Genomic DNA, 27,933 nt, shown 5'->3' with positions numbered 1-27,933 from the left:
CACACATTATCTCATGTAATCCCACTCGCCCATTTTTGGAATAAGCATTATTTACTTTATAAATAAGGCAACAGGCTGAGTGAGGTCAAGTGACTTGTCCAGTGTCAACCAGAGGGAGGGGCAGGAATGTTTTTGGTGTCACGCTGCCTCTGAGCAGGTAAAACACATGAGCTCTCATACACTAGCTCTGTGATCCTGGCCAAGTCCTCTCCCTCTTTGGGGACCCTGTTTCCACACCTGCCAAAAAGGAATAATAATAACACCTCACCATTTACTTTGCTCGGATTGTTGTGGGAATCATAAGAAATGATGTGAGAAATCATCCATCTATAAGTATTAATTATTATACAGTTGACCCTTGAACAACACAGGGGGCAGCCCACGCACCTGAAAATACATGAATAACTTTGGACTCCCCCCAAAATTAACTACTAATGGCCTGCTGTTGACTGGAAGCCTTACTGATAACAAAAACAGTTCGTTAACGTATGTTTTGTATGTTGTATGTATTATATACTGTATTCTTACAATAAAGTAAGCTAGAGAAAAGAAAGTGTTTTTTTCAAATTGCCACACATCTCCAAAAAATTTTCCAACATGTTTATTGAAACAAATCTGCACGTTAAGTGGACCCACACAGTTCAAGCCCATGTTGTTCAAGGTCAACTGTACTTCTAGCTTGGATTTCTAGAAAGTTTTTACCCTTTGGGGTACCAAAGGCTTTCAAACCAATAGCATTTTTATCATCCAAAGACCTATAATGTAGGGTAAGGGTGTGGTCAAGGGGAAGTGTGAATAAAATGGTACGTCTATATGTTATATAAATGATACAAAGGTTTTATCTACTTGACATATGTGCAGCCAAAGCAAAGAACTAAGGCTATCTAGAAATATCTGGATAACTCAAAGTAGATGTCTCCCCTATATTAATGACTGGCTCTTCCGCCTTAATGGACAACAGATCTATACTCTCCTTCCCTCTGCAACACTGGAAAATTCAGCGCTACAGTGTATGGAGAAAGAGTAATGTTTCAGGAAAAAGTAGAGGTTGTGCCATCAAGATGCCTACCTGGTCCCAGGTGTAAAACCTCAAGACGCTGTATCCGTGATTTAGAATTGCTGACTATAGCAGAAAACGTAGCAGACTATAATGACTTTGGTTTTATTCACTTCTTAGACATTTACAGCAGTTTTTTTTTTTCTCCTGACACAGCGATCTTCTCCCCAGCAACTCTTCATTTCAAACATTCTTCACTGTCATATCTTTTGGGCTATTGCTTTGTGAGCCCATAAAACAGAATTTCTAGGAAATCTGCTTAGTCTGTCTCGGTCAGACCAGGACTTAGAAAATTAGAAAAGAGATGAACCTATTACCTTCCGAAGATGTTCTTTAATCATATTTATGCTGATAAATGCAAAGTAATACACAGCATATATATCCACAGCCCAACATCACTCAGTGAGCAATAAAAGCAGGCTGATGGAAGGATTCCACGTCTGGAGACTTCCAGGGGCGAGAACGCCCCATCGCACACCTGGCGACTCACGCACTGCGATGCACACCGGGTTTACCATCATGCTCTGGACGGCCCAGGCAGGGAAGAATTACAGAAAGGATGGCAGTGCTCCGTTGTGCCTTTCTGAGACAGACCTGAAGGAGTGTTGGGTGTAGCTTATGAGACCAAGATGAAGGGCGGCAGCAAGCCCCTTCCAGACTGTTCTGATTCCAGAGAAGATCAAAACCATAGTGCACTGAAGTGTACACTTGGCAAAGAAAAAGGTAAAACTGCCTCCTAAGAGTAAAATCCGTTATTTCCCTTTGCTTTCCTGAATTGAAGGAAATAACTGTGGAACTTCAAGGATTAAGTACACTGAATGATCTTCTAACATCAAAGGTACATGTCTTAAGAAATAAATCATGAAAATGGCCTGATAAGAGGAAAATGAAAGGGAAGAAATGTTTTTCTAAGTTTCCTCTTGCTTATTTAGCTCAAATTAATACTTAGGCAACTTGCTGTAGATAACTAATCTCTATCCTTGTATCAGCACAGGTCGCCAGCAATGTATACAGCTGAAGTTAATTGCTTCAGCTCCCTATGAAAAAATACTTTCATGGAACTACAAATTTACAAAATAGATATTTATTAAGGGTTGATATATTGAAAATACTTATAGAGTTTGTTTCTGCATATTTTACAAACTCCTCTAAATGGCTACTTAATAAAAATATGTGTTTGCTTTGTTGTTTAATAAAACAAACTACATGATAAATAAGAGAGGTTAGGGTACTTTCTGTCAGTAGCTTCCAGTGAATTGTGTGTATGTGTTTTATTTTTTCAACACACTGACAGTTGTAAGATTCTCTATATTTTTCTTTTTTACTTTGGCTATTGAGGAACTTAAGGTTAGACTAATATTTAACTTTTAGTACTTCTCCTTAGCAGGACTTTTGAGGCAACTATCTTACACTCTTCCTAACTTGGCTCCTATTCTTTGACCTTTGTTTTAATTGTTCTGTTACTATAAGTGCTATGAGCTTTTCGTCAGTATGTACAGTATTATTAAGTATTTCTGAATTATATCAGAGAACCATAATCCAGTTGTAAAAGACCCTGCATTTGCATGACTCCACGGTGCCCCCTGGAGCCTAACGATGTGCTCGAATGACTGGCACCCCTTGCGCCACGCAACAGCCCAGTCAGTATTTCTGACCAATGACTCCATAGACTCTTTGTCTACAAGGGTCGTAAAGAACAGAGTAAATGCCCGTCTTCCGTAACGGAGTCAGCAAGACTGAGGGAGGTTAGGGGCTGGCGCTGGACGGTGTTTGGAAAGCTTATCTACCTCTGGGGTTATGACGCTTCTCTAGTTTTCACTCATGTACTGAGTAAATGTTTAAAAATGCCTACTCTGTGCAGCACAGTAGGCTAATCGTTGAGGACAGATCTATGCCTAAAAGATATATGGTCTCTGTTTTCCAAGAATCGGAATCTAGTGGTTGAGGCAGGCATGTGTGCAGTACCTATAACCAACATGATAGCCAACTGGGAACAAAGGGTGGTAAGAAGACTGAAGAGAAAAAAGGTATTTTAGGTTGAGGGCACAGTCTACTTTCACAGAAAAGAGAGGATATATTAGAGAAATGGTGTAGATGGACTATAGGAATCAATGGATTGTAGTGGTATCCTTTGGGATAGAATATTCATGGATGTAGGGTTATATATACACATATGATCAATTTATAGATAAATAGATATAGTTAGTATGAGAGAGTCAGATGTGTATAATAGGCATAAAACATGCAGGTAGATAACCCATCAGAGTTTCTAGTGGCCAACAGAGGTACAGTGACAGAAGAGGAATATAATTGCTACGTGAGAAAGCCTCTCCTAGGGATGTTCTCTGCTCTTGACACTATAGCGAGGACCAGCTTCTTAATTTCATGGGTTACCACCAGAAACACAGGCAGGACGCTCAGAAGTCCGGTCCTAAAGGAACCTTTATAGTAAGACATGAGTATATAGATATGTGTCACCTTTCTAACCTAAATAAAATTAAGATGGAAAAGTCAGACAGACAATAAACGATAAAGAATATTACACTCTAGCCAGAAAGTAGAATTATCTTTAGAAATAATGTGATTATTTATTATGAGGGAGTTTTCCAAAGATGGTACTAGCAAATATACATTAAAAAATAACATGTTAATTAATAATCTTATACTATCAATTATGTAGTATGCAAACCTTCTTTCATTTCTGAGAAGGAAAGGCCTTTATTGGAGAACTATAAAGGACAAAGTCTATAATTCATGATCTGCTGGGCTTGGGGGTTTGGTCTTGAGGACGGCACATATAGATGCGCATCTGCCTGAAGGATGTATTGAGGAATTCGGTAGGTGTCTGAGGCAGAGAATGAGCCTCCAGCACCACAGAGGCAGTCAGCCCCATGTCTGATAATTTTCCACCCACAGCCCTGGCTGCATTCTTGGGCACAGGATGAAATCCCAAGGATGTTCATGAAGCACCGGGGGGCTTTCTGGTCTAAGAATTATTTTCGTTATTTGATGAATTGAATTTTCTCCAATAAGAATTTGTATCTCATCCTTGCTACGAATTTCTCAAGGGCTCCCCATTACTTTCACCAGAAAATGCTCAGCCTAGGCGTCTTCAACACCAGGAGAATCATCCTCATTTTGATTTTAAAATTTGAGTTCTGCTATCTCTTTGGGTGTGTGTGTGTCTCTGCTCTTCACAATTGACTGTGGGAAATAAAATCCAGATTTCATTTACTGATGAGTAGTTCCTAAGCAATGTGAAGGCGGGGGGTGGACAAGAGAAATGTTATCATTAAAGAGCTAATATGCAGGCCACAGAGAGTTCCTTTGGCAGGAAGAAATAAAGATGATGTTTCATAGAAACACCTCAACACAACTCTCTACCTCTAAGAAACGACTCAGCAATCAGATTTGAAAATTGCACATGGAAATGCCCTTTAAGTCCCACTAGCAGAACAACTAGTGGCTTTTATTAACTCCTGGGGTAGGTGAGATCCAGTCACCAGAATGATATCCCTCTTAATCTTTTCCTTCTCTGGCTCTGCTCAGGAAGAAATCATTATCTTTAGGATGTACCAGGCAGAGTCGGAAAGTCAATTTGTATTTTGAAAAACAAAGAAGAATTTGTGGATATGTGTATAACATATGAAGCCCCACAAACCTTTACTGGTGCCTTTGTTAGACTATTGCCGAAAGTTAGGCCACATCTGTGCACCCACCTCTCATCAGATTCTTTCAATATCTTGTCCTCGGCATCCGGAAAACTGTCCTGGCCGGCAACCACTGTGTTACTGCTGGAGGTGGTACCTGCAGGTGGATGAGAAGACGCTTAGAATAAGATGTGTGCGGAAGGGGTCAAGCCCAAGTCTCAAGTAATTCCAGGAAAGGGTTTCCCGTAAAATCTCATGTTTGAAAGATTCATACATTTTCTGCATGATCTCAGACATTTTAAACCACCTGCCAAGCCCACATCGCCAAAATGGGAGAATCCCAGATATTTGTTAGGGTCAAAACAAATTCCTTAACTCTCTTGCAATGTGAGGCTACATTCCTGAAACCCTTTCTTCCAGGCCACTAAGGTAATGACCTTATTTATAGTGGCCGGCCCTGCTCTTAGCTGCTTCAACATTCCTGGGTCCGGCGGTTATTAAACCAAGGTTAGTGAAGCAGTCCAAGTACCTAGGGCCTCTGAGGCCTGGTCTATGGCTTCTCTGCAAGAACACTTCCGTGGTAGCAGGATGGGGGCAAACGGAGGGCATCAGAGACTCGGGGAGCAGAGAAAGCTGGAGGCAGTTACAATACTAAGGGCAGCTAAATAAAAGGCTTTCAGGAATTTAAGGGGGATGCTATATATTTCATCAAATGATGCTGACAGGCCAATTTGGTGGAAGTGATAATACAGTGATGGGGGAGGAGAGTACTTTGGTCAGCCTTAGGAGAATATTAGCCAAGGGCATCCCAGAGATACAGGAGGGTCCAGAAATGAGGCTCCCAGGTGACTGCGGTGTCCTGCCCGGGATCAGCCTAAAGTAAAAAGCTCTGTGGCATATGAGTAGCGGGCCACGGGCTGATGGTCATCCTTGCAAAATCACTCCACTAAACCGACAATGCCTTTAAGAGTCTTGGCTGTTCTTAAGCCATTTTTAAAATGAAGTTATACTCAGGAGAAAGAAAAAGTACCCAACACATACTCCTAGCTTCTCAATGCTCTACAGGAGAGGCATGGAGAGGCCCCTACCCGAGGCCGCTGTGGAGGCCTTGCTGCTGGCGGCGAAGCGGTAGAAGGGCGGGTTGTCGCAGTGCTGCACGATTGGGTTCACCGGCTCCGTCTGCTGCAGCTCAAAGAGCAGCTCCTCCATGGTCTGAATGGTGTTGTTGCGGCACAAATATATTGCCACCTTTTTAATCTGAGAAGAGAAACAGGGCGCAAGGGATGTTTTCCAGAACCCCATCCGCAAGAATGCGGGGCTGCCAACAGCAAAGATGGTGGCCCATGCGTTTGGGTGAACGCACCATCGCCTGTGACCCTGATCACTCACCTCTATGCTCTCCTCGGACAGACCGAGCAGTGCGATTGTGATTCTTTCTCTTCGTGTGCAGGTCTGGTAGGAGGGTGTGTTATTAAAAGGAAGGCCTCACCTTTCTGTACATCTGAGTTCATGAAAGTGACTTTTGGGGCACATGAAATTCTATCTGACCTAAAAACTTGCCATCTATAGTCTTAATCTTGAGCAAGGATTTTATTTTTACAAACCATGGGGAAAAGCTGCTAGCTGTTTTTGTTTAAAAAGGAATCCAGTCCCCTGCTGTTCTCTTCTCCCCTACAGACAAATGCGTTCTAGCTGTTTGTATGCTTTTAAATTTAAAAAAACCCTCTGGATTAAAGCTCCACATTACTGTAACCCTCATAGTCAAACCTGAGGCATGGAAGCTGCTTTAAGGCTTATGTGGCTCCTAACAGCAGGCAGGCGTGCAATCTCTCAGAAAAACCACCAGCACACAAATGCCAGTTGAGGTAGGGTTTTAAAACTGCTGTCATTTGTCTGATCATATCATCTTTAAATACAAACACTAAACTCAGAAGGATTTCTCCCTGCTTATTTCTCTCTTCTACCATCTAAGTCTTTGAAGAGAAAAACCGGGGCGCTCTGCATCCAGACATAAACCTAAAGCATTCTTATTAGGGGTAACAGAACGTTTGACCTAGTTTCTCTGGCATCGCCCGTCTAATGTTTACAGAAGGCAGCTTTTAGGAACCGTAGAGTAAGTTTCCAACTATTAGTCCCCTCCTTAATTGATAGGTTTCTGGGTCAAGGGTTAGAAAGGAATTGACAGAGGTGTCACTAAGAGATTGTAGTCTGATTCTCAGGTAACAGAAGGAAATTTTTCTGTAGTATCTAGACAAGCTCATAGGAGGTTAACATGACAGACAAAATGGGATTTCTCTATTTTGCTTGGTGCAAAGGGCACGCTCTGAGTTCCAGACTGCAAATGGAACCACCAGTAGGCATAAGGAACGATTCCCAGAAGTCCCAGACCTACTTACGTAGGGCAGGAGAAGCGTGTCACTGCTGACCCCACACAGGCTGATCAGGAACTGCAACGTGATCCTGAGATTGTTGCTCCATTTTTCATTGTTAGCTAACGCATTCCAAGCATTCTCCATTTCTGGTCCAGGAACTTCATCTCCATACTGTAACAAACAACATAAAAAAATGGCCCTGGAGACACGCAGGAAAATGTAAGGATGCTAAATGTGTGATGTAAAGTTGTTTTAAGGGTCATGGCCATCTCAAAATCTTATCAAGGGGGTTAACATGGCCATTCATCAGAAAGATATCATTTTTCAGCAATTTATAATGCATAAATCAGTAAGATACATACTTATTCACATGGTTTTTAAAATGGTAGGCTTCTTTTTATTTTTGTTATTTAAAAAATGGTGACAAAATATACACACAAAAGTTTATCATCTTAGCCATTTCTGAGTGTATGGTTGAGTGGCATGAAGTACGTTCACATTGTGGCACAGCTGTCCCCACAGTCCAAGCCCTCTGCATGTGATTTTTAATGATAAATGCCATTTTCCCTAGGTCTGCAGTACGGAGTTTGATTAACCCCGGGTCTCAGGTGCTGGAGTGTGCCACTGAGGCACGCTTCCTCTGAGTTTACCTTGGCCGTCATGTACATGAGGTTGTTCAGGACGAGCGATGTGGCTTCGGGGGAGCCCCAGCCATTCCCTTTCAGCCCGTGGGAGGCATTCACTTCCCCTTCCCGGTCCTTGATGTCATCCTCCGGGCTGTTGGGGCTTGACCCCGGGAGGAGGAGCCTGCTGTCCACCAGCTCGATGTTGTGCAGCCAGGGCAGCAGATAGGTGAGCATGGTCTGCCGCCCGTTCGGGTGGGTCGTGGGGAATCGCTGGCTTACCTCTGAGCAGAACGGCAGTGACAGAGAGCTATGTGTTAGTTCACCCAAATAAACTAACCTATTAATGCCAAGTGACAGACTGAACAGTGCCTTCAGTTTACAGAGAGTTTTCTCACACAGCAGCACCCCAAGGCCACAAAATCTTAAAGCCAAGGCTTGTCCTCACACCTCGCTTCACATCTGTGCTCAGGGGAGGAGACAGCACAGCAGGAAAGCATTGGCTCAGTAACAGAGGAAGGCCTCATGAGTTCAAATCCTCTGCTAGCAAAGAGGAGCATTCGGTGGGGACACACAGAGGACTCGGAATCAGGACATGTGATTAGACCCCAGTTCTTCCACACAGCCGCTGCCTGAACCTCTGGGCTGGCTCTTTAATCTCTCTGTTCCTCAGTTTTCTCACTTGTAAATTGGGGCCAATAGGGACCCACACTGGGCTATTGTGAGGACTAAAAGATATAATGAGGATGAACATAATATGCTCAGCCCAGGGCTTGTCAACCAGCAGACTCTTAATTGACAGTGGTTAGGATTATTACAGTGACTAAACCAACATTTTACAGAGTGTCTTCCATGAACAATTAGCTGTTAAAAAGTGAGACGTGGACCTCCAGGAAGAACAAACCCAGTGCACGGTCTCCTTAGAGTCTTGACAACCGCCAACTACATGGACAGTGTTGTTCAATGCTGCACTTTACAAAAGAAATGCACCGAAAGGGTAAAACTGTATGTCCAGCCCTGTCATTTCAACATTCCGTTCTCTACTAGTGTTTCTGCTGTGTTTCACTGCCAGCAGCATTTAATTTTATAATCTGAATAAGCTTTCTATAGAAATAAAAGCACAGCTTTACATATATGCTGCAGACTTGGAAGTAATTTCTCTACTATCTAGAGAAGGAATTGTTTTATCATTAAGGGAAGTTAGAAAGCAGGATCTAAAAAAAAAAAATAGAAAGCAGGATCTGAGGCACTCCTTAGCCAGCGTGGCATGTCATCTCATTCAGAGAGCTCCTGGCTGCTAAACGATAGAACAACACAGAAGCAGGAATTACACCAAGATAATCCCCAAAATGGCCACTTTAATTGATGTGGCCCTTTTCCTAAAATTACAATTGTAATGTTTTATTTTGAAGAAGAAGAATATATTTAATGCTGTGCCAGGATTGTCAGTGTTGAGCTGTCCTGGTTCATAGAGGTCACAATTTCAAAATTCACTTAATTTCTAAACTTTATAAAAAGGATGGATGATATTATGGGCTTTTGTGACACATATTCAGATCCTTATAAAATCAGGTCATTCATTTATTCCAGCATTCTGGGCATTTTCTAGGTATAAGCCCTGTGCCAGGCATACCAACTAAAGATTTGATTCCTTTCCCTGAGAAGGAGGCTCTGAGACAATTGATGTTGACAGGTGACTCTGGGAAGAGCAGAAAGTGACAGATGACAGAAGAGAGGCACAAGGTTTTCCGGGGGTTTGGTAGAGGAAAAGGACTTCTGGTTACAAAGATTTGGGGCACTTCTACGGCAAAAGATTTATCTGAACTCTGCTAGGAAGGATGGGAACTTTGGAGAGGAATAAACCTTCCCAATCAGAGGGATAACCACTATTAAAACTACCTGTCTTTCAATAGTGGTGTAAAAATGAACAGACTTTCTGTAGTAATGATTGCCTTCTAATATATTGCATCATTTGCTTATTTTTGATGCTTATTGCATCTTGTCTGTCAGACATAATAAGGTCTGACAGGGTAGGGATGTCTGTCCAAGACGCCCCAGGCATCTAGATCACAGTTGGATTGTAGAGATGTTTTTGAGCGGAAAAGAGAAAAAAATAATGCCACAGACATGCAAACAACCCCCAATTCATGTCTCCAGAAACAAATTAAATGAAGTGTGAGACAATGTCAGTGGAATTCTGTATACATTTCCCACTTCTCTGGGAGGCCCTGAACCAGTTCCCTGGCTACTTCCCAAGAATTAAGTCATCTGAAATTACAGGTGATAAAAATCTCACCCTGAGATTCTTAATAGTAAAGGCAGTAAAAATAAGGACTAGGAATCTATGATAACGTCCTTAGTTTTCCATATTATTTTTAAAGAAAGTTATTCCCCATTCATCAAAACAGCCCAAAGGTTGAAGAAAATCTAGGTCGAAAATGCTTGCAACTCATTCTGCGAGCTTCTTTTCTTGTTAAACTTGCTGACTATTAATCTCCTCTCTCCCAGCTGTCAGCCTGTCCCTTCCACTGGCTTCTCCCTCTCAGCTCATCAGCGTGCTGAAATCTCTCAAGTGCGTCCTGCTGTTTCACAGGTGGAAGCCAAAGCCTGCCTAAGGAATGCAACGCCTGCCTGTTTACCGACTGTAATGTCAACTACTTGTCTGCTTTGTAAATTCCTACTATTTTTTTTTTTTTTCCAAAACTGCAGCTCAGCCATCTTCTCTAGGAAGTCCTTCCTAGTGCTTCTGGCCCACTAACTGAACACACCCTCATCTTCCATCTCATACACAGCACGTGCTTTCCCAGCAGAATTTGCTGCGTTGCGCCATCACCACAGGATTGCAGGGTTTTCTTTACCACTAGACTATGAGCCTTTGATGGGAGAGATGGTTTTATTCCCCTTCGTTTTTGTAGGACCTGAGCACAGTGCCTGGCAATACAGGTGGCACTCAAATCTTCCTTGAAGTGAATAAAGATAAAGTTTAGTTTTCCAAGAAGAGAATTAGTTTATTCAAAAGGCTTTTCTTGAGTTCTTCCACTGTTTTAGGCACACACAAGGATGTGACTAACTCTGTCTCAGAGAGATGGAGAGATTTTCACAGTAGAAGATTTTAAAATCAGATCTTAAGGGAGATTGGGAGTTAGGGAGATGGGATGAAGGGCCGTTTCCAGCAGAGGGAACAGCATGAACGGAAGCAAGGCTTTACAAAAGGTCCTGACATGCTGATAAAGCATTAAGTGAGACCAGAAAAAGGGGCTCTTGGGTGGAAAGGGGGAAAGCAAATCTAGAGATGGAGGGTTTTTTTTGTAATAGGCAAAGGGGTTCCACATATACAGCACTGGTTTTGGAGGAAAAGACCTAGATTGAATATTGACTGGGCTGCTTCCTAGCTAGTTGGTTTTGACAAAATCATTTAACATCTCTAAGCCTTAGTTAATCATCTGTAAAACAGGAATGCTGATTATGGTAGTAGTAGTAGCAAGTCCATGCCAGGACTGGGCTACCTGCTTGATTTTCATTAGCTCATTTTAATCCTCACACCCTATGAGGCAGTTATTATCGCAGACAAAGAAATGGAGTTTAGAGGTTGTGTGACTTGCCCAAGGTCAAACAGCTAGTGAATGGGAGGGCCAGCGATGAGGCCAGGTTGCCCGGCTCCAGAGCCCCATTTCAAACCTCAAAGATTAAATAAGTGCAATGTATCTAAAGTGCCTGCATAGATCCTGGAATATAATCACCACTCAGCAGATGAAAGCTGTTTCTACCAGCAATTATTTTTTGGACAACTGGGCAGAGAAGTCTGAGTCGAGAAGTGCTGTACATATTTGGTTTTATGAGAGCAGGGAGAGGTGGGGGAACTGATGGGCATCTGCACTGAGGTGCTGGTGATGTAGACGGAAGAGGATGAATTAAGAGATTGGGGTCGGTCACTCAGCAAGGTGCCACATGCACTGAGACAGGAAGTTAGTTGACATATGCAATTCTTTAAGAATGGATTTTCACAAAAATTACTCACACAGATTACTTGGAAAGATTAGCTCCAAATCACTTTCAACAACCTCTGCGGTATGTAGCAATATACAAGTCACAAAACACCACTGTCATCAGCATTACCCAGAGCAACTTGCAACAATTACATGTATTAAATTAAAACCACCCGTGCTTAATTTCTTTGGGAAATTTTACAAATATAATGAATGTAGAAATGTATAATTAATCGAAGCATCCTGGCATTTGTCTTACATTTATTTGTACTTCTACTGTTTTAGATAAGCACTTTTTTTTTCATATGGAATGCTTCATGAATTTGCATGTCATCCTTGCACAGGGGCCATGCTTATCTTCTCTGTATCTTTCCAGTTTCAGTATATGTGCTGCCGGAGCAAGCACTAGATAAGCACTTTTGAAAAAAATATTTAAAGATATCCTAGAATTTCTTTTAGAGGTAATGGGACTTAGCCCAAAGCAATTTTCATCTGCAGATTTAGCATCCATAATTTTGACTCTAAAATTATACCAGAATTTAAAAAGGAAGGTTGCTTGGAGCAGCAATGATCACACATGTCATCATTAGCTATTGCGTGGTACCTGAGAAGAGTGGGAGAGTGAGCTCAGGGTACATCCTGGCCAGTTCACACGATAAGAGGCCTAATGACACACTGTAGAGAGGTGGCAATGGGCCGTGGGTCCCACAGAGAATACTGCCAGGTCTTTGTTCAGTTACTTTCTTCGAGTATACAAAAAGCTTTGCTTCAAGGATCTACAAAGAGGTAGGAAAGTAAGAAAACAGTATGAATAAACATCACCTGGCTATCCCAGGAGTATTTATACCTAATAAAGTTTCATAGTAACAAAACCGACAGATGCATATTTTAATATATATTAAAGGTGAGGAATCAGTTAGTTTCTATGTTTATAGAGGATTATGCAATTGTTTTCTCACTCTTCATATCCACCAGTGATCTGCAGATAAACATAAATGCACAGCAATAAACAGCAATCCAGTGACCAACCACCATTCTGATTTTCGTGCTCAAGAATGGAAGTTTCCATGTAAGTAAGTGATACGTGCCTGCATGAGCTGCATGGAGATTTCATAAATCTCTCTGTTGGTGTCAGAGGCCTTGAACAGAACAAGGTTTAACAATGTCACTATATCGAAGGGATAGTTCCTAAAGAAAAAACACAGCAGAGTTTACAAGATAGCTTGGCTAGTAATCTTGCTAAATCATTACCCTCAAAGTTCTAGATGGCACACTGACCTCAATCACTTACTTATGAATTTCCCATGCCCATTTAACCATCGTTTTCCCCCCATTTTTGCTGTTTATTAGTAGATGAAGGGAAATAGCTCTGTCTTTGTTTAAAACTGAATATTGTTTGCACCAGGATAAACAAACACAAGAAGCTGAACGCAAGTGGATTTTATGCATTTTGATGAAAGAGATCTTAATGAAAACCAAATATAAGTGGAAAGGGCCAAAGATGATACGTCTAAGTTTCTTAGTAGCTCACTCACTTAGTATTTTCATTCAATCCATTCACGTTTATTATGCACTGAACACATACCAGGAACAACTCCAAAGAACTGATGATACTAAGTAAATCTGGTGCTTTCCTAGAGGGGCTTACAGGTTAGTCAGGGAGACGAAGTATACTGTTTAGTGACAGCTATGACAGGAGTCCCTGAGGCATGCTGCAGAATCCTGACGAGGGACACCTGCATCAGGCGTTGGCTAGGGAAGGTTTTCCCAAGGCAGAAACAGGTGTACTGGGCCTTGAGGCACGAGGAGACATCAGCCAAGCAAGCCAAGAGCAGTATGGGGCATTTACCAGGCAGAACAGCACTTTGAAAGGTTAAGAATGAAACAGCAAGATAACCTCTGTACAGTGAATGCATCTGTGTACTAGACTGTGCGAAAGGCATAGGAGAGGGTCACAGGGAGATTGGGCTAGCATGGGAGGGGGGTTCAGGAGATGACCAGCCTGTGCACCTCAGCCTAAAAATTATGGGGATCCTATGGGGTTTGCAGCTGGGGAGGGAGGCAATGACATCAGTCGTTGATGAGTCACTCCGTGTGGAGGATGGCTTGTGGAGGGGTCCGTGCTGGAAGCTGTTTCAGTAATTGCAGGGGGTTGAGTTAGGGCAGGAATGGTGGAGGCAGCAAGGAGGGGTTAGGTCTGAAAAACGCTAAGGAGATAAATGAGCAGGATTTCAAACCTGCATGTGTGGAATGGTGGCTGGGGAGAGTAGGAACACAGGGAATAGGTGATGTGGAGATTAGTGGTATAATCAAATGGAAAATGGAGATAATGACTTTTTTCTTGGTATGTAGTACTATTTAAGATGACTTTCACTGTGTGTATTCTCTTAGTCTCTAATGTAAAAGAGGTCATAAATAGACAACGGGTGATACAAACAGTGAATGATCTACATGTAAAAGGTAAGTGACTGATATTTATTTTGAGGAAACTTTCAGAAAGCAGAAGATAGCTTGGAGTATGAAAAACTTACTAATTATTTTACTTATGCATCCTTTTTTTGATTCTCTATAATTATATTGTCTACGAAGCCCTATTTTAGAAACATTTTATCCCCGTAGAAAGGCAAGGGACTACTATGAATACATGCCCATTGTACAGCAACTTCAGAGAGAGATGATAGAGAGAATTGGTTAAATACATGAAAAAGAATGGTTTGTCACTTCTTTTTAATATTAATTACATTGAATGTTTTATGATACTAGTAATACATGAGTATAATTTTCTTTCAACAGATTCAAGGAATACATCGGGCCAGAGGATCAGTTCTGAGATGGTCCACGCACATGGCTGCCAAGTTGGTGCTGGCCGAGCAGGCGTGTGAAGGGTAGAAGCCTCCATCTCCCTCTGCCACACTGTGGCAACCACCCTCTTCTAAGTGTGTGTGTCTGTGTACATATATAAAATATGTGCCCTCCAAAATGGTTTTATCAATTTAAATTTGCACTCAAAAATGATTACTTTTCTAGAGTTTTTATTTTTGAATGAACAAAAAAGCATGAGGTTAATGTGTCAGATGGGAAATAGGGGAAAGCCCCCCAGGTGCCAGTGGTGAGCATGGTGATGAATGCCGGTGACATCTGGGTTACGACATGCTTACTCTGTGCTAGGTACTGAGCCGAGGCTTTACCTAGATCTGCTATTTAATCTGTGAGACTTAGAGAAGTTAAATGTTTGCCCAAGGTCATGTGGAAGTTGGGGAACCTAGACTCCATTCTCGATATGTCTGACTCCAAAGCCTCCCAGGCCTTACCTGCAGTGCGATCAGCTTCCTGGACAGCCCACAGCAGCGCCTCTCACAGCCCATCTAACTTGGAATTCTTACAAACTACAGTATCTGGAAGTAGACCTCTCTGACTATGAAAGTAGAAATGAAACTCTTCTGGGCCCCATAGGGGCAGAGATGTCTTACCTACCTTGTTGTCTCTGACACTAGATTTAATACACACATATTAAAGAACACTGGGAAATATTGCTGGATGACTGGGGGGTTAAAGGCAGGAAAAGCATAGACAAGGCCTCCCTCTCATGAGGGCCATGCACTTGGCCATGTAATTAGGACATGCAATTAGCTGCTTTGGAATTCATGGAAACATTGAAAGAAGTAACACAAATACAGAAAATGAAAGAAAACCCAGAGAAGGAAAAAAATCAGGAGTTTCTCCAATGAGTGAAATGGTACAAATAAAACATCTGTACTTAGATGTTTAAAATAGGCTTGGGACTGAATCTGACATTTCCCAGTTGAAAAATTTAATTTTTCAACATAGGTGGTGGGAGGGTAAAAGATAAATACAGCTGTGATCATACAGAATAACAATCAGATGGCAAAGTAAATATGAATGGCACACATGATTCAGCAAGTAAACAAGCAATAAAACTCTTTTTTTTCTATCAAGAAGAGAGGAGATTTTGAAGAACTTGGGGAATACTAGCACTGGCTTATGCAGAACTAAATGACACAGCTCAGGATAACTGAGGTATTCTGAAAAGAGATGAGTCTTACTAGTAGAGGGGATGACATCAAAGCTCTTTGCCCCCAAATACTAATGAATAGTAATAGTGTTTGCAGGGTGCTGTGTACAAGGTCTGAGGTCGAGAGATTGGTCTTACGTACCCCTCCCCCCAGCCCTATTACTGCTCCCATTTTATAGTACGCAAGCATTTGTAGGAACTTTGCAATGAATTTTGCAAGTGATTTGTGCAGGAACACACAGCTTGATTAGAGGCAGAGCTAGAATTAATTCAAACTCAAGAGAGCACATTTCCAGAGCCCGAATCCCTACACTCTGTGCCCTCCTGCAACACCTCCACTGACGCAGCCAAATGAGGGCCCTCGTCACCATTAGGGGCTGTGACTGGCACTCACGCATCCTGGGCTTCTCTTGGCCTCCCTGGAGCAATGCTGTTCCCTTAAGAAATGTGGGGCATTTGCTTTTAAGGATTCAAGTTTGCTGGGTCTGATTTAAATTAGGAAAGATTTTCAGGAAGTTAACTTGAAGCAATTGAGGCATACAAACAACATGATGATAAAAAACCACCCCCGACAAAACTCTTTAAAAATGATAAATTTGATCTATGTGAATTCTAAAACATCTACTAGTAGTAGGGTGGAGGGTAAGAGTGAAAACAATGGAGTTCTGAAGTGTTTAAGTGTGAAAATAATTCTGATGAGTAGAGCTAGGGATTGGAAATGGACTATATGTTTAATATGCAGCATACTATTTACCTTGGTTTATAACCTTGGAAAGCCACTTAATCTCTTTCTTAATTTTCTTATCTGTTCTGTACTGGCATAATTTGGAGTTGAGGGGAACGTTAATAAGAACATATCCAGAAGCCACATAGTTATTTGAACTAGTGCTGCCTGACAGGTGTGGTAGGTTCTTTCATGTGAAATTATAGTACTGAGGTGCATTTACTAGTTTCAATAAAACATTGTATGAAAAATTCCTTAAATGAATGTTACCCACTATTACTTTGTTTTATCCTCATTTTGTCAGGTCCTATTTAAGTTCCACTCTGACCTCCAAATCTCTCAATACCACCAGAGTCATATCATAGTTATAAGTCTTAGTTTTATTGGAGATCAGCAAGTTCACAACACACACACACACACACACACACACACACACACACACACACACACATACACACACACACAGAGTCCTTCACAGAAAAAAAAGAAACCAAACAAAAGATTGTAGAGAATCATTTTTCCCCCATTATCCCAGCTAATGAATATAGAGATTGATGTAGTTAAGTATGCAAAAATGGGGTTAATGCCCCTTTCTAAAGCTAAAGGCAGAAAATTTTAATCAACAGCATTAAAAAATGTTCAGTATTTTAGAGTCAGTTTTAAGTGGTTCCTTAATAAATGAGTCTGCTTATAAACTGTCATATTCCTATACAAAGAAAACCAGCATTTGTTCATTCCTATTTGCAAAGGAGGAGGGAATAATTTACTTTACAAGAAAGACACTGTGCTTGTAGGAGTTGCTATGCCAGTAACTTGTTTCAAAATTTGATATGATCCAGTTTCAGTTTCTTATTTCATAAGGTTGGATATTTAGGTGTTCCTTAGAAGAAATCTTGCAGAAGACAAATAAAGCAGAAGTGAAGACACCAGACTTGCTTTTGAAAATGCTACTGAAAACCTCAGTGCAAAGATGGCTCAGACAAACCTGCGGGCTCATCTAGACTCACGGAAAAGTTATGGGAAAAGAGAGCCCATTTAGGCCACGGCTAAACCTGTGAATTGTCAACATGCTCTCTGGTTAAGAAATGACAGAAATGTTGGTTACTGTCTTGGCAGACAGGCGGCAGCCCTGGCATGGCTTGGTTCTCTGAGCTTCCTTCAGAATAGATGAGTGTTGTGAATGTAAATTGATATGGAATATTTGTCTAAGAAACCAAAATAGTTTAAGAGGATATCTTAAAACCGAACTCTAAACATAGAGGGTTTTATGACCCAATATTTTTTGCGGCTGGAGGTATTACTGCAGTTGAAATTATATTGCCAAATTCATAAAGCTCTTATTTATGCTCCCTAAGGAAAAATACCTAGATTCATTCAGAGGGATGCAGTGTGGTATTTTATGAGATGGTCATGCGGTGAAATAAATATGACTAGGATAGTTCAAACCAAGTTCACTGGGAGAAGGGCAGCAAAGAGAGAAAACTTTGATTATTCTTTTTTTGTCAAATGAATCCTGGGTTCAAATATTAAATTCTAAACACATTTAAAAAAAATCAGAGCATGTGGCAGAAATTTGTTTTTAGAATGCCAAAATAGCTAAAAAAGAACACTCCAGAGAAAGAGATTTTTTGTAAAAAATGTTATTTTGGTAATATCTTCTAGGTATAAAAATTATTTTCTAAGGCTAAAATCAAGAAATAAAGTGATAGAAAATCAGGCAGTTTAGATTATATTCATCTGCTATAACTTTTTTTAGTAAGGTATCATTGATATACAATCTTATGAAGGTTTCACATGAGCAACATTGTGGTCACACCATTCACCCATATTACCAAGTACCCCCCCCACCCCATTGCAGTCACTGTCCGTCAGCATAGTAAGTTGCTATAGAGTCATTACTTGTCTTCTCTGTTCATCTGCTATAAGTTTTAAAACATATAATAAGAATTCTACTAAGATTATGGAGAAAGGAAAGTCATGGACATAAAATATTATCCACTATCTTTATAAAAGAAAAATAAAAATATTAAAGAGAAGCTTATCTTTTTAAACAACACATTCATTTTGGGTTTATTGAAAAGTAGATGTCTTCTAAAATTCTGCCCTTGTTAATTTAGAACTGTAATAGGTAGCAATTTAAAATGAATTCACTTTTATTTCCTTCCTCTGGTAGTTCATGCTAGCTATTTAAAATGCAACATTTAATTAAAAAAGGAAAATCAAGTCTATAAGAGTTATTTCAAAAATAAACTTGAGCTGCCTTCTCTCAATCGCTAATCCATAAACTCTTTTTTGAGAATAGCTTATGCAATCTGAGGAGTCTTTATTAACTGTTTCATCTTGGTAATGAAATTATTTCACTCAATAAATTATACAGTGCAGAACGGCTTCACTAAATGACCAATTGATATAACCAGGGCATTGGTTTTAAAAGTGTATCTATGGGACTCAGGGTGCTACATTTTGTTTTCTGCCTTTCTGAGGTTTTAGACAAAAGGGATTCAACATTTTTACGTTGCTTCCTGGATTTATTTGGTCTTAAGAATGGCTGAAGGGCTTACAGTTCACCCCTGCCAGAAACATTTCTAGAAATTCCTTTAATCCTCTAATGTATCTTGGATAATACATAGTGTATTTTTATAATCCTGCTCTACTATTTCACTATGAATTTCCAGGCAATTAAAAAGAAGGGGGCTGTCCTTACAAACCACTCTCCTGGCAGAATAAGAACAATCAAGGCTGGCTGCAAACTTAGAGAGGCCGTCTATCAGCTGGGGAAATGCAGGCCAGTTTGTATCCCCTTAGAATTTACTCTGCTCAAATCATTGCGAAACAGTCAGCTTTCAATTACTGATACCATGAAGGGCAGGCAACCTTAATTGTACTTGCCACTGACCAATACTTTCCACTTAAAAGGATTCTCACCTGCTGCCGCACACGGTTGCTATGGCTTTGAAGCAGCCCGATGCCAGTTGGTAGGACCCTGTGTAGCATCGGTCGATTGCCCAATTAAAAAGATTTATTTGGTCAGGATTAAGTTCCAACAGCAAGACGACCACCTCACAGCCGAGCTGATGAACCTGAATACATGGAGAAAAGTAATTATTTAAGTTTAATGAAAGATTATTCTAGGGAAAGACACAAAAGACACAAGCTTAGTCAATATAAACTATGTATAATGAAAGTAAAGACTGAGCAACCATCTTGATAAATTTTTATTCCATGTAGTATTCGTCTTTAAGAGGACATGATATTGCAACCAAAAACTGAAATGTAAAAACTAAATTTGACTGTATAAATCTGTCAAATAGGATCCACTCATTCTCGGTTTTTAACTCTGAAAAGGTGGTGAAGGCTTTATTGGCAGTATTCCTTTTTTGCACTTAAAATACTTTTGAAAAATAGATGTATTTGGTTAAAAATAACTAAATATTCAAAAGATACTCTTTATGCATGCAAAGTGTTTGAAGGAAAAAAATCAGAGGGAATATGTTTATGAGGCTTGATTACTAAATATACTTAGTTGGCTTAATATATTTATTTATATATACATAAATAAATACACACCTACACACACATATATACAAAAACTGGCTGGAAATCTTCTAAAAAGAAACACAGTGTCAAAAACTACAGTACTTTCATATGAAAAGATCTTCATATTGGATAGAATTAACAGGATCCTTAATTGATGATTCCTGAAGCTACTGTCAACACCCATTTGTCCAGGAGAAGCCAGGTGCCTGGAGGTTACAGTCCTCTCAGAAAGTAACATTTTCCAGCCCTCTCCCAAAGTTGTCCACTCTCTTTGACAGTTGCAGGAGTTGCAGAAGGAAAGATTCTGGACAGTTTTTTGTTTTGTTTTGTTTTCTTAACTATGAAGTGTGGGCCAAGATGGGGGTGATATTCTAACTGGATGGTCAAACTTCATCAACCTAGTTCCCCGTGGGCTTAAGGAATTAGCAGCAGACAAAAGCTGATGAGACTATTGCAAAGGACTTAAAGAGAACATTAAAAAGTTAGTTCAACTTGAAAGAAATTCAGCTAATTTGTATCACCCTTTAGAAACTTTATGCTGAAGTATAAAAATAGATAGATGGTATATAATTCACAATTAAGTGGTAAGTTATCTTAACTGAACACACTAATGTGAACACCGTAAAGTATACAACCAGACTAGCACCACTGAGGCATGCCTGGTGCATTCTCCTAATTATCAGACTTCCTTCCCTCTTAAAAAGAAACTACTCTCCTGACTTCTAACACTATTAATTGCTTTGGGCTGTTTTGGATGTATTATGTAATATATAACAGTAAATGGGATTATATAGTATATAATTTTGTGTCTGTTTTCTTTCACTCATGTATTTTTGAGAATCATTTATATCCATTTTCATTGTTGTATAATATTCCAATTTAGATCACTTTCTACTACTGATGAACATCTGGGTTGTTTCCAGCTTTTGACTTCTTAATACTGCTTTCAATGTTTTTGTATGTGTCTTATGCGGCACACACTGGATGTACACATTGGAGTGAAACTGCTGGGCTGTAGGGTATGATATGTTCAACCTTAGCAGATAATATCAATCAGTTTTCCCAAGTGGTTATTCCAATTTTCATTTTATAGCATTGCATTAAAGTTTCTGTTGCTCCATTTCTTCATCAATGTTTGATGATGTCAATCTTTTAATTTTAGTCATTCTGGTGGTTTTGAGGAAGTATCGCCTGTGGATTTAGTTTGCATCTCTGATTACTAATGAGCTTGAGACTTTTTTCTTATGTATATTAGCCATTTAGATAACCTCTTTTATACATTGCTTGTTTAAGTCTCTTGCTCATTTTTCTGAAAGTGTCTTTATCTTATTTATCTTTAGGGATCTTTTATATATTCTAGATAAGAACTCTGTTGATTTTTTTGTTGCAAACATCTTCTTGCACTCTATGGCTAGCCTGTTTACACTCGTAATGGTCTCTTTTCATCAAGTGTTTTAATTAGTCTTTCTTTATGGTAATTTTTGTGTAAGAAATCTTTCCCTAACCCTGGGGATTAAGATAGTCTCCTGAATTATTTTCTGGAAACTTGTCTTTTCACTTTCACATTTACATCTATAGTCTGATTTCTTCTTTTTCATTCTTGGACCTTATTTTTTTTTTCTTTCCTAATGCATTGGCAAGGATCTTTAGTATCATGTTGATAGAAGTGGTGAAAGTGAGCTTTCTTGGTCATCCTAACCTCAGGGAACACTTTCAATATTCACTATTAAATTTACTTAGTATAGGGTTTTTTTTTTGTAAGACTTCTTTATCAAACTAAGGAAGTTCCTTTTTATTCTTACTTTTATTATGAGCTTCTTTCCTGAATAAATGTAGAATTTTATTAAGTCCTTTTTCTGTATCTATTGAGATGATCATGTGATATTTCCTCCTTGACACTCTTTATACAACACACTAATGAATTGAATAATCTTGTAGTTCTTGAATAATCTCAACTCGATCATGAGGAATCATTTTTTTAATATATCACTGAGTACAGTTTTCTAATATTTCCTTAAAGTTTTTGTACCTATGCTCATGAATGAAATTTTCGTTTAATTTTCCTTCTTGTTAAATTTTTATCCTAGTCCTAAAGTTTTCTTTGTGGGAAGACTTTCAATTACATATTAAATTTCTTTATTACTTGTATGACTACTCACATTTTCTTTTCTTGTGCTTTTCAAGGAATTTGTCTGTTTTATCTAAATTTTAGAGTTTATTGGCAAAAACATTTTCATATATTCTATTTTTAATATCTGTATCATCTGTAGTGATGTCTCTTTATATTTCTGATGTTGGTGACATGTACCTTCTCTCTTTCTTGATCAAACTTGCCATGGATTTCTTAATTTTATTAGTCTTTCAACAAACCCAAACTTTTGGCTTAAATGATCATTTCTATTTATTTTTTTCTTTCACTCACTTCTGCTCTTATCTTTATTGTTTCCTCCATTGTACTTTTTTGAGTTTAGTATGTTACCTTTTTCTGTCTTCTTGAGATGGATGCTTAGGTCACTGAGCTTTTTTCTTTCTAATATATGCATCTTGGACTATACATTTCATTCCAAGCAAGGCTTTATTTAAGCAAGCCTGCAAGTTTACTATGTAGTATTTTCATTATTTTTCAGGTAAAAATATTTTTTCCCCAGTGTTGCACAGAGAAGGCAAGTGGTGAATCTGTGGCATCTTGCTGCCCTGAGGGACGGTGACTGCATTGGGGTGTGGGTGGGGACTTGACGATGCGGGTGAATGTGGTAACCATAGTGTTTTTTTCATGTGAAACCTTCATAGGAGTGAATATCAATAATACCTTAATGAAAAATAAAAAAAATTTTTTCCCCCATTTCTATTGTTATTTATTCTTTGACTCCCTGGTTATCCGGAAGAACAATTCTTAATTATCTTTTATTATTGATTACTAGCTTAATGCCACTGTGACTAGAGAAGACAGTTCATGCCGTTTCAGTCATCTGAACTGTGAATACTGGCTTTACGGTGCAGTTTACGATCAGCTTCGGTGGTTACTGTGTTTTTTATCCTGACGCTTCATAGTGCGATGTGAACAACACCTAAACCTACACTTCTGTGGCTGAAGTGTGATTGCTGTGCTGTGAATGATGCTTACCCACCTCAGTAACCCAACTGAGGCAGCAACTCAAGACATTTAAAACAATGTATTTTTGGCTAGTACTTACTCGTAAATCTTGACAAGCCAGAATGTTGTCAAGCCACTTATACAGGTAGCCATCTGGGGAAAGGCCCACATTATCAAACACCGGGCCACAGCACAACACTGCTGACATTGCCTGAAAACAAAACATGGGAATGAAACATGGAATGATCTAACATTACCCAATTGACTTTATAAATCATAGCTACCAGATTTATAAATGATGAGGGTCTTTTAAAGCAATTTATTTCCACAAGATTTTAAAATATTCTTTAATCGATTCAATAAGAATACCAGATTCCCAATCTTGAATCTTTTTTTTATAAGAGTTAAAATCCATAGGCTTAACTTTGTGGACATGTCATTTTAAGATTATAATAAATCTTTATGATGAAAAAGTAAGATATTCAAAACAAAATGCCCAATTTAGAATATTTAAAATAAACACACTTTCAGTGATTTCAAGGGAATGACTTCAGCCTATAAGGTAAATAGAGCTTTTCAAATTTTGCTTTGATGAAAAATGTTTGAGTCATGTACTGAACTGATAAGGCTGGCAGATGTCCAACTAAGGTGCTAAGCTGACAGACTGTGAAACAGATGGAAATAAGTAATGGTGTCTTAATCAAAGACAAAGAAAAGGAAGAATATGAACTTCAGTTCCTTTGGGGGGAGTGGGGAAGCAGCAAAGGTGGGTAAGAGGAGTGGAGATCTTGATTAGCTTTGTAATCTGTGGGTCTAAATGACGTTGGTTTAAATCAGCTCCACTGAGGCAGAAGTCAGCCTGACAGCCAGCAACCTCTGGTTTATATGACAGAACTGATTATACAGCTGATTTTCTAAAGGAAATCAGGCTGTAGGAATCATGCTTCTAAAAATTTTGAACAGTCCTACTAGTGTGGAAACTTATTTCCGCGAGTCTTCTAGCATAGGAGGGGACTAAAAAGGGAATGTGGCTCTTGGTAGGTTTTGAACTTGAGGTACAGTTAATTGGCAAGGCAGCCCCTTACAGGGTATCTAAGCAAAAATACGTGGTTCTCACAGAGAAGAAACACTGCATAAAAGTGGGAGCTTGGAAAAGTTTTGCATTTGGGAATTGTGAACCCAACTGGGATATTTATATGTTTACACATAGCTACCTATGTTTATGTGTGTACCTTTTGGAATTTTTAAAGTCAGCTTATTATTATTTTTTATTATTACTACTTATTTAAAACATGTATTTAAAAAGTCCAGGCTAAATTTTCTTTCCAAGTGTTATTCTTTCTCACATTGCAGTCAAATAGCACCTTGTCTCAGAGCAGGAAGTTATGAGATAAAAAATGGACTCACAGACATTGTATGTATGTATGTTTGTGTGTCTGTTTATTTAATTTCTTTCTTTCTTTTTTTTGGCATGTGCACTTGCATTTTATCCTCGAGTATCATAATTATTTTAATCTTATCTAAGGCCAGGCTGTAGTTTGAGGAAAGAGACCTTTCCTAGTGTGACTAGGCAGTCACTGAGGCAAAGGTGACCTACCTTTAATGCACAATACTGGTATCTGGTAATTTGATGATTTCTATCACTGTAACGATCCAGAGGCGTGAACATGACGCTGAAAGGTCCTGCCCACTGGCTAAACAGGATGAAAAGATGGTGCCTCAGGCTTTGCTGGGGAAAAAGGAATCTTCGGTGATGAACTAGAAGGAAAACACAGAGTTAAGTGTCTCCTAGTGAACACAGTGACAGGTTAGGTCACTAGTACACGTGCGGCTTAAGTTTTGGGGAAAGGAGTAATTTCATTTCCTAGCTCTGGTTTGCCTTAGGTAAGGAAACATGTATTTAAAAAGTCCAGGCTAAATTTTCTTTCCAAGTGTTATTCTTTCTCACGTTGCAGTCAAATAGCACCTTGTCTCAGAGCAGGAAGTTATGAGATAAAAAATGGACTCACAGACATTGTTTTCTAATCAATATCTAGAAAAACTGCAACACCTTCCACCAAGCTGTTGCTTACATATAAAATATTCTCCTCATTGCTGCTGCCTGTCTTTAGGAAGAACTATGAAATATAATGCATAGACTGTCTATTTTAAATATATTTTGACCAAAAATGTCAACTCAAATCTTAATTTAGGGTCATCAAAGATGAAGAGGACTGGTAAGAAGAAGGTTATGCGACATCAAAATACTAAAAAGTAGAAAAACTGAGTAGTGGCTTTTTGTAATTATGTCAAAAAGCTTTAATTATAGTAATTAATTTTTATACTACACTGACCAGCTATTTTTATTCTCTATGCTGCTGGATGAAAATGTTTCATATCCAGTTACTTTGTAAAAAAGAAATACCCTCTCCACAATAGAGTTTATTCAGCTGTACAGAATTCTATATCATGTACTGATTGGATAGCGTCAAGAGCAGGGATATTTCTGGGATTTTTGTGCTCACGGATTAGCACAATAAGAATGAAAAAATAAAGCCTCTGTCAATATTCCCTCTCAATTACTTCCTTCCTATGGAAATCACATAGGTTCATTTTGAGGTGGGAACCAAAACAAAGAATAGAGATAACGACAAGCACAAAGCCACATGTAATTCTTATTGTTCCCTTTCTGACTCTGCTGCATTACCACAATCTGCTCTTATGGGTATTTCCGAATAAATGATCCCATCCTAGACCTGCACACAGGCGAGCAGGCTGGGAGAGGAAAGCCCCGTACTGGGGAACGCAAATGGTTTCCCCAGGTAATCTGCAGCGGGGCGTCAGTGTACCTGGCACGCACTGAATCAAGTTGGCGACCATCGCACTGAAATGTGCCCGGATATCTTTAAGAATTTCAACTTCTTTATCATTTTCGGCTTCTAGGAGCATGCGGGTCAGGTCCACGTATTCTAAGAACAAAGCCCCAAGAGCTAACGTATCCCGTTCCAAGGCTCCATTTGTGCTAGAATAAAAGATAAAAATAAAAATGAACGTTTAGGTGATTCGTCTTTACATCAAAGAGGTCCATGCCTCACGCACAGTAAGAGTCACTGTCAGAACTCACACTCTGAATCTGTTCCAACCTATCTGCAGTGTAAATAGACTATGACAAAAAACAGATAAGCTTTTTTGGATATTTCTGAGTAAAAATTAAAGGTAATCTATATTTTAAAAAAAGACAGAAAAAAAGAGAACAAAAATAGTTTGGTGAGGAGAGATCACCTCAGTAGTGTCCCCCTACCTGTCACTTATGACACCAGCATCAGCCAAAAGTTCGAATATCCGAAGGAGTTGTAGCCTTAACAAGTCTCGCCGCTCTCGGCGCTTTTTGTTCTGTTAGAAAGAGGTAACACTACTTACAGACATGGGCCAAACACTAGGAAGTTTGCTTTAGGCAACTCTATTCAAGAAAAGCATAATGGAGTTATTTTCAATTTTCTAAACAGAAGAGACAAAATGTAATTTTCTTTCTTCCTAATCCTTAGAGAAAATGCTTGCTGTTACAGGCAAGGAGAGGAACAGATCATAAATGGGTCAACAAATACTTCTGAGGCGGAAATGTTGGGATCCCACGTGTCTCATATCCTAGATGCTCCCAGCATCTGCTGAAAGATTTCAGGGTCTGAAACAAGTGGAAAGGTGAGGGGACACTCCTAATCCCACTGACTCTGGTCACAGAGGTAACGCTGTTCTTACACTGCTAAATTTCTGCTACTTTTTGTATCTGAGCTACTATATAGGAAGCTTCTTTTTTCAGTCTTAATCTTTTTTATCTTATTTTTTTATCCTGCTACATTATAAGTTTATCCACCTCAGAGTTCACTTCGGGGAAGATAAGAATTGATGAAAATGCTTCAGATGCCAGATGAAACAAATACTATTCTTGACCATCCAACTCCTTGTGAAAAATCAAGGAAACAGACTAAGACCCACAACTCAGTCCATTCAAACCTCCTGCAGAAGAATGTAATGTCTTAATATAAATGTGACTAAATATTTAGTCTGTTTTGCTTTCATAAGTTTAGTACATAAAATCTCTGTAAGTAGGAACTATAGTATAGTAAATACTCAAACACTGACAAATAAATAAGAAAGATTAAAATATTAAGATTCATTGTTAAAAGCATGTTGGGGTGTTTGCATTCTGGAGGGGAAATCACTGGGTGTGACTGAAATTCACCGCACTGTCCAAATGAATCAAGGCATTATAGAAACTCAAAATCTTACCTCTGGTCTTCGTTCTAGAGCTTCTTTCATTAATGGATGAAGTTCCTCTACCAATTCTCTGGGGAGGAGAAAGGTCAGTTGGGATTCATCTTTATGGACACCAAGCTTGTCACCAAATATATTCAGTCAATCCTAAATCAGATGCTTTATTTCACTGGGTTCGTGACACCACAATCTCCCCCGGCCTTTCCATTTCCCAGTCCTATGGTGAACTGCAAATAGGTGCTGGCCTATATTTTTATTACTGGTCTTAATCCCAGTCCCCTGTATATCACCTCAGCTCCTTACATATTTGTTGACACAATTTTGATTTAATGTTCTGGAGTCCAATGTGGCAAAAAATACTATCTGAACAATGAAACAATATTCTGCAAGTGCTTACTAACTTCACAGCGCTTTATTATAGGCAGTGACGCTGAAGAAAAATAAACTCAAATTCCTGTACAGAAGAAAATTTTAGTCTAATGAGAGCCAGAGAGACAGATGCAATTACTATGGTACTAATTTTGGGGTCTGTGCTCAGAGGACTCACTAATAGTCTATTAAAATAAATTAGGGTAAATTTTTTAATGATGAGGTTCTGGTTAAAAC

At 39.3% G+C, this 27,933-nt stretch overlaps 1 protein-coding gene and 1 non-coding gene across 12 annotated transcripts in view; both read right to left on the bottom strand.

Annotated features, from left to right (window-relative positions):
* The window catches only part of FRY (FRY microtubule binding protein), a 379,810-nt gene that overhangs the window by 65,023 nt on the left and 286,854 nt on the right, over positions 1-27,933 (bottom strand). For all 11 annotated transcript variants that reach the window (XM_073228971.1, XM_073228977.1, XM_073228935.1 and 8 more), the window contains 12 exons: positions 27,343-27,400; positions 26,357-26,448; positions 25,905-26,077; positions 24,674-24,834; positions 23,177-23,287; positions 19,371-19,525; positions 12,777-12,876; positions 12,293-12,464; positions 7,730-7,986; positions 7,104-7,250; positions 5,796-5,964; positions 4,777-4,864 (listed from right to left, as the gene is read on the bottom strand). In XM_073228971.1, coding sequence (XP_073085072.1) covers positions 4,777-4,864; positions 5,796-5,964; positions 7,104-7,250; positions 7,730-7,986; positions 12,293-12,464; positions 12,777-12,876; positions 19,371-19,525; positions 23,177-23,287; positions 24,674-24,834; positions 25,905-26,077; positions 26,357-26,448; positions 27,343-27,400 — 1,683 coding nt within the window. The remainder of the gene's footprint in view (positions 1-4,776; positions 4,865-5,795; positions 5,965-7,103; positions 7,251-7,729; positions 7,987-12,292; positions 12,465-12,776; positions 12,877-19,370; positions 19,526-23,176; positions 23,288-24,673; positions 24,835-25,904; positions 26,078-26,356; positions 26,449-27,342; positions 27,401-27,933) is intronic.
* Positions 11,988-12,094, bottom strand: LOC140844611 (U6 spliceosomal RNA). The gene has a single exon (XR_012123173.1). It is a non-coding gene; the product is annotated as a U6 spliceosomal RNA (small nuclear RNA).

This window comes from Manis javanica, chromosome 1 (assembly GCF_040802235.1).
Source record: "Manis javanica isolate MJ-LG chromosome 1, MJ_LKY, whole genome shotgun sequence".
Classification (NCBI taxonomy): domain Eukaryota; kingdom Metazoa; phylum Chordata; class Mammalia; order Pholidota; family Manidae; genus Manis; species Manis javanica.
The sequence above is the reverse complement of the archived record's forward strand: the minus strand, read 5'-3'. Positions and strand labels throughout refer to the sequence as shown.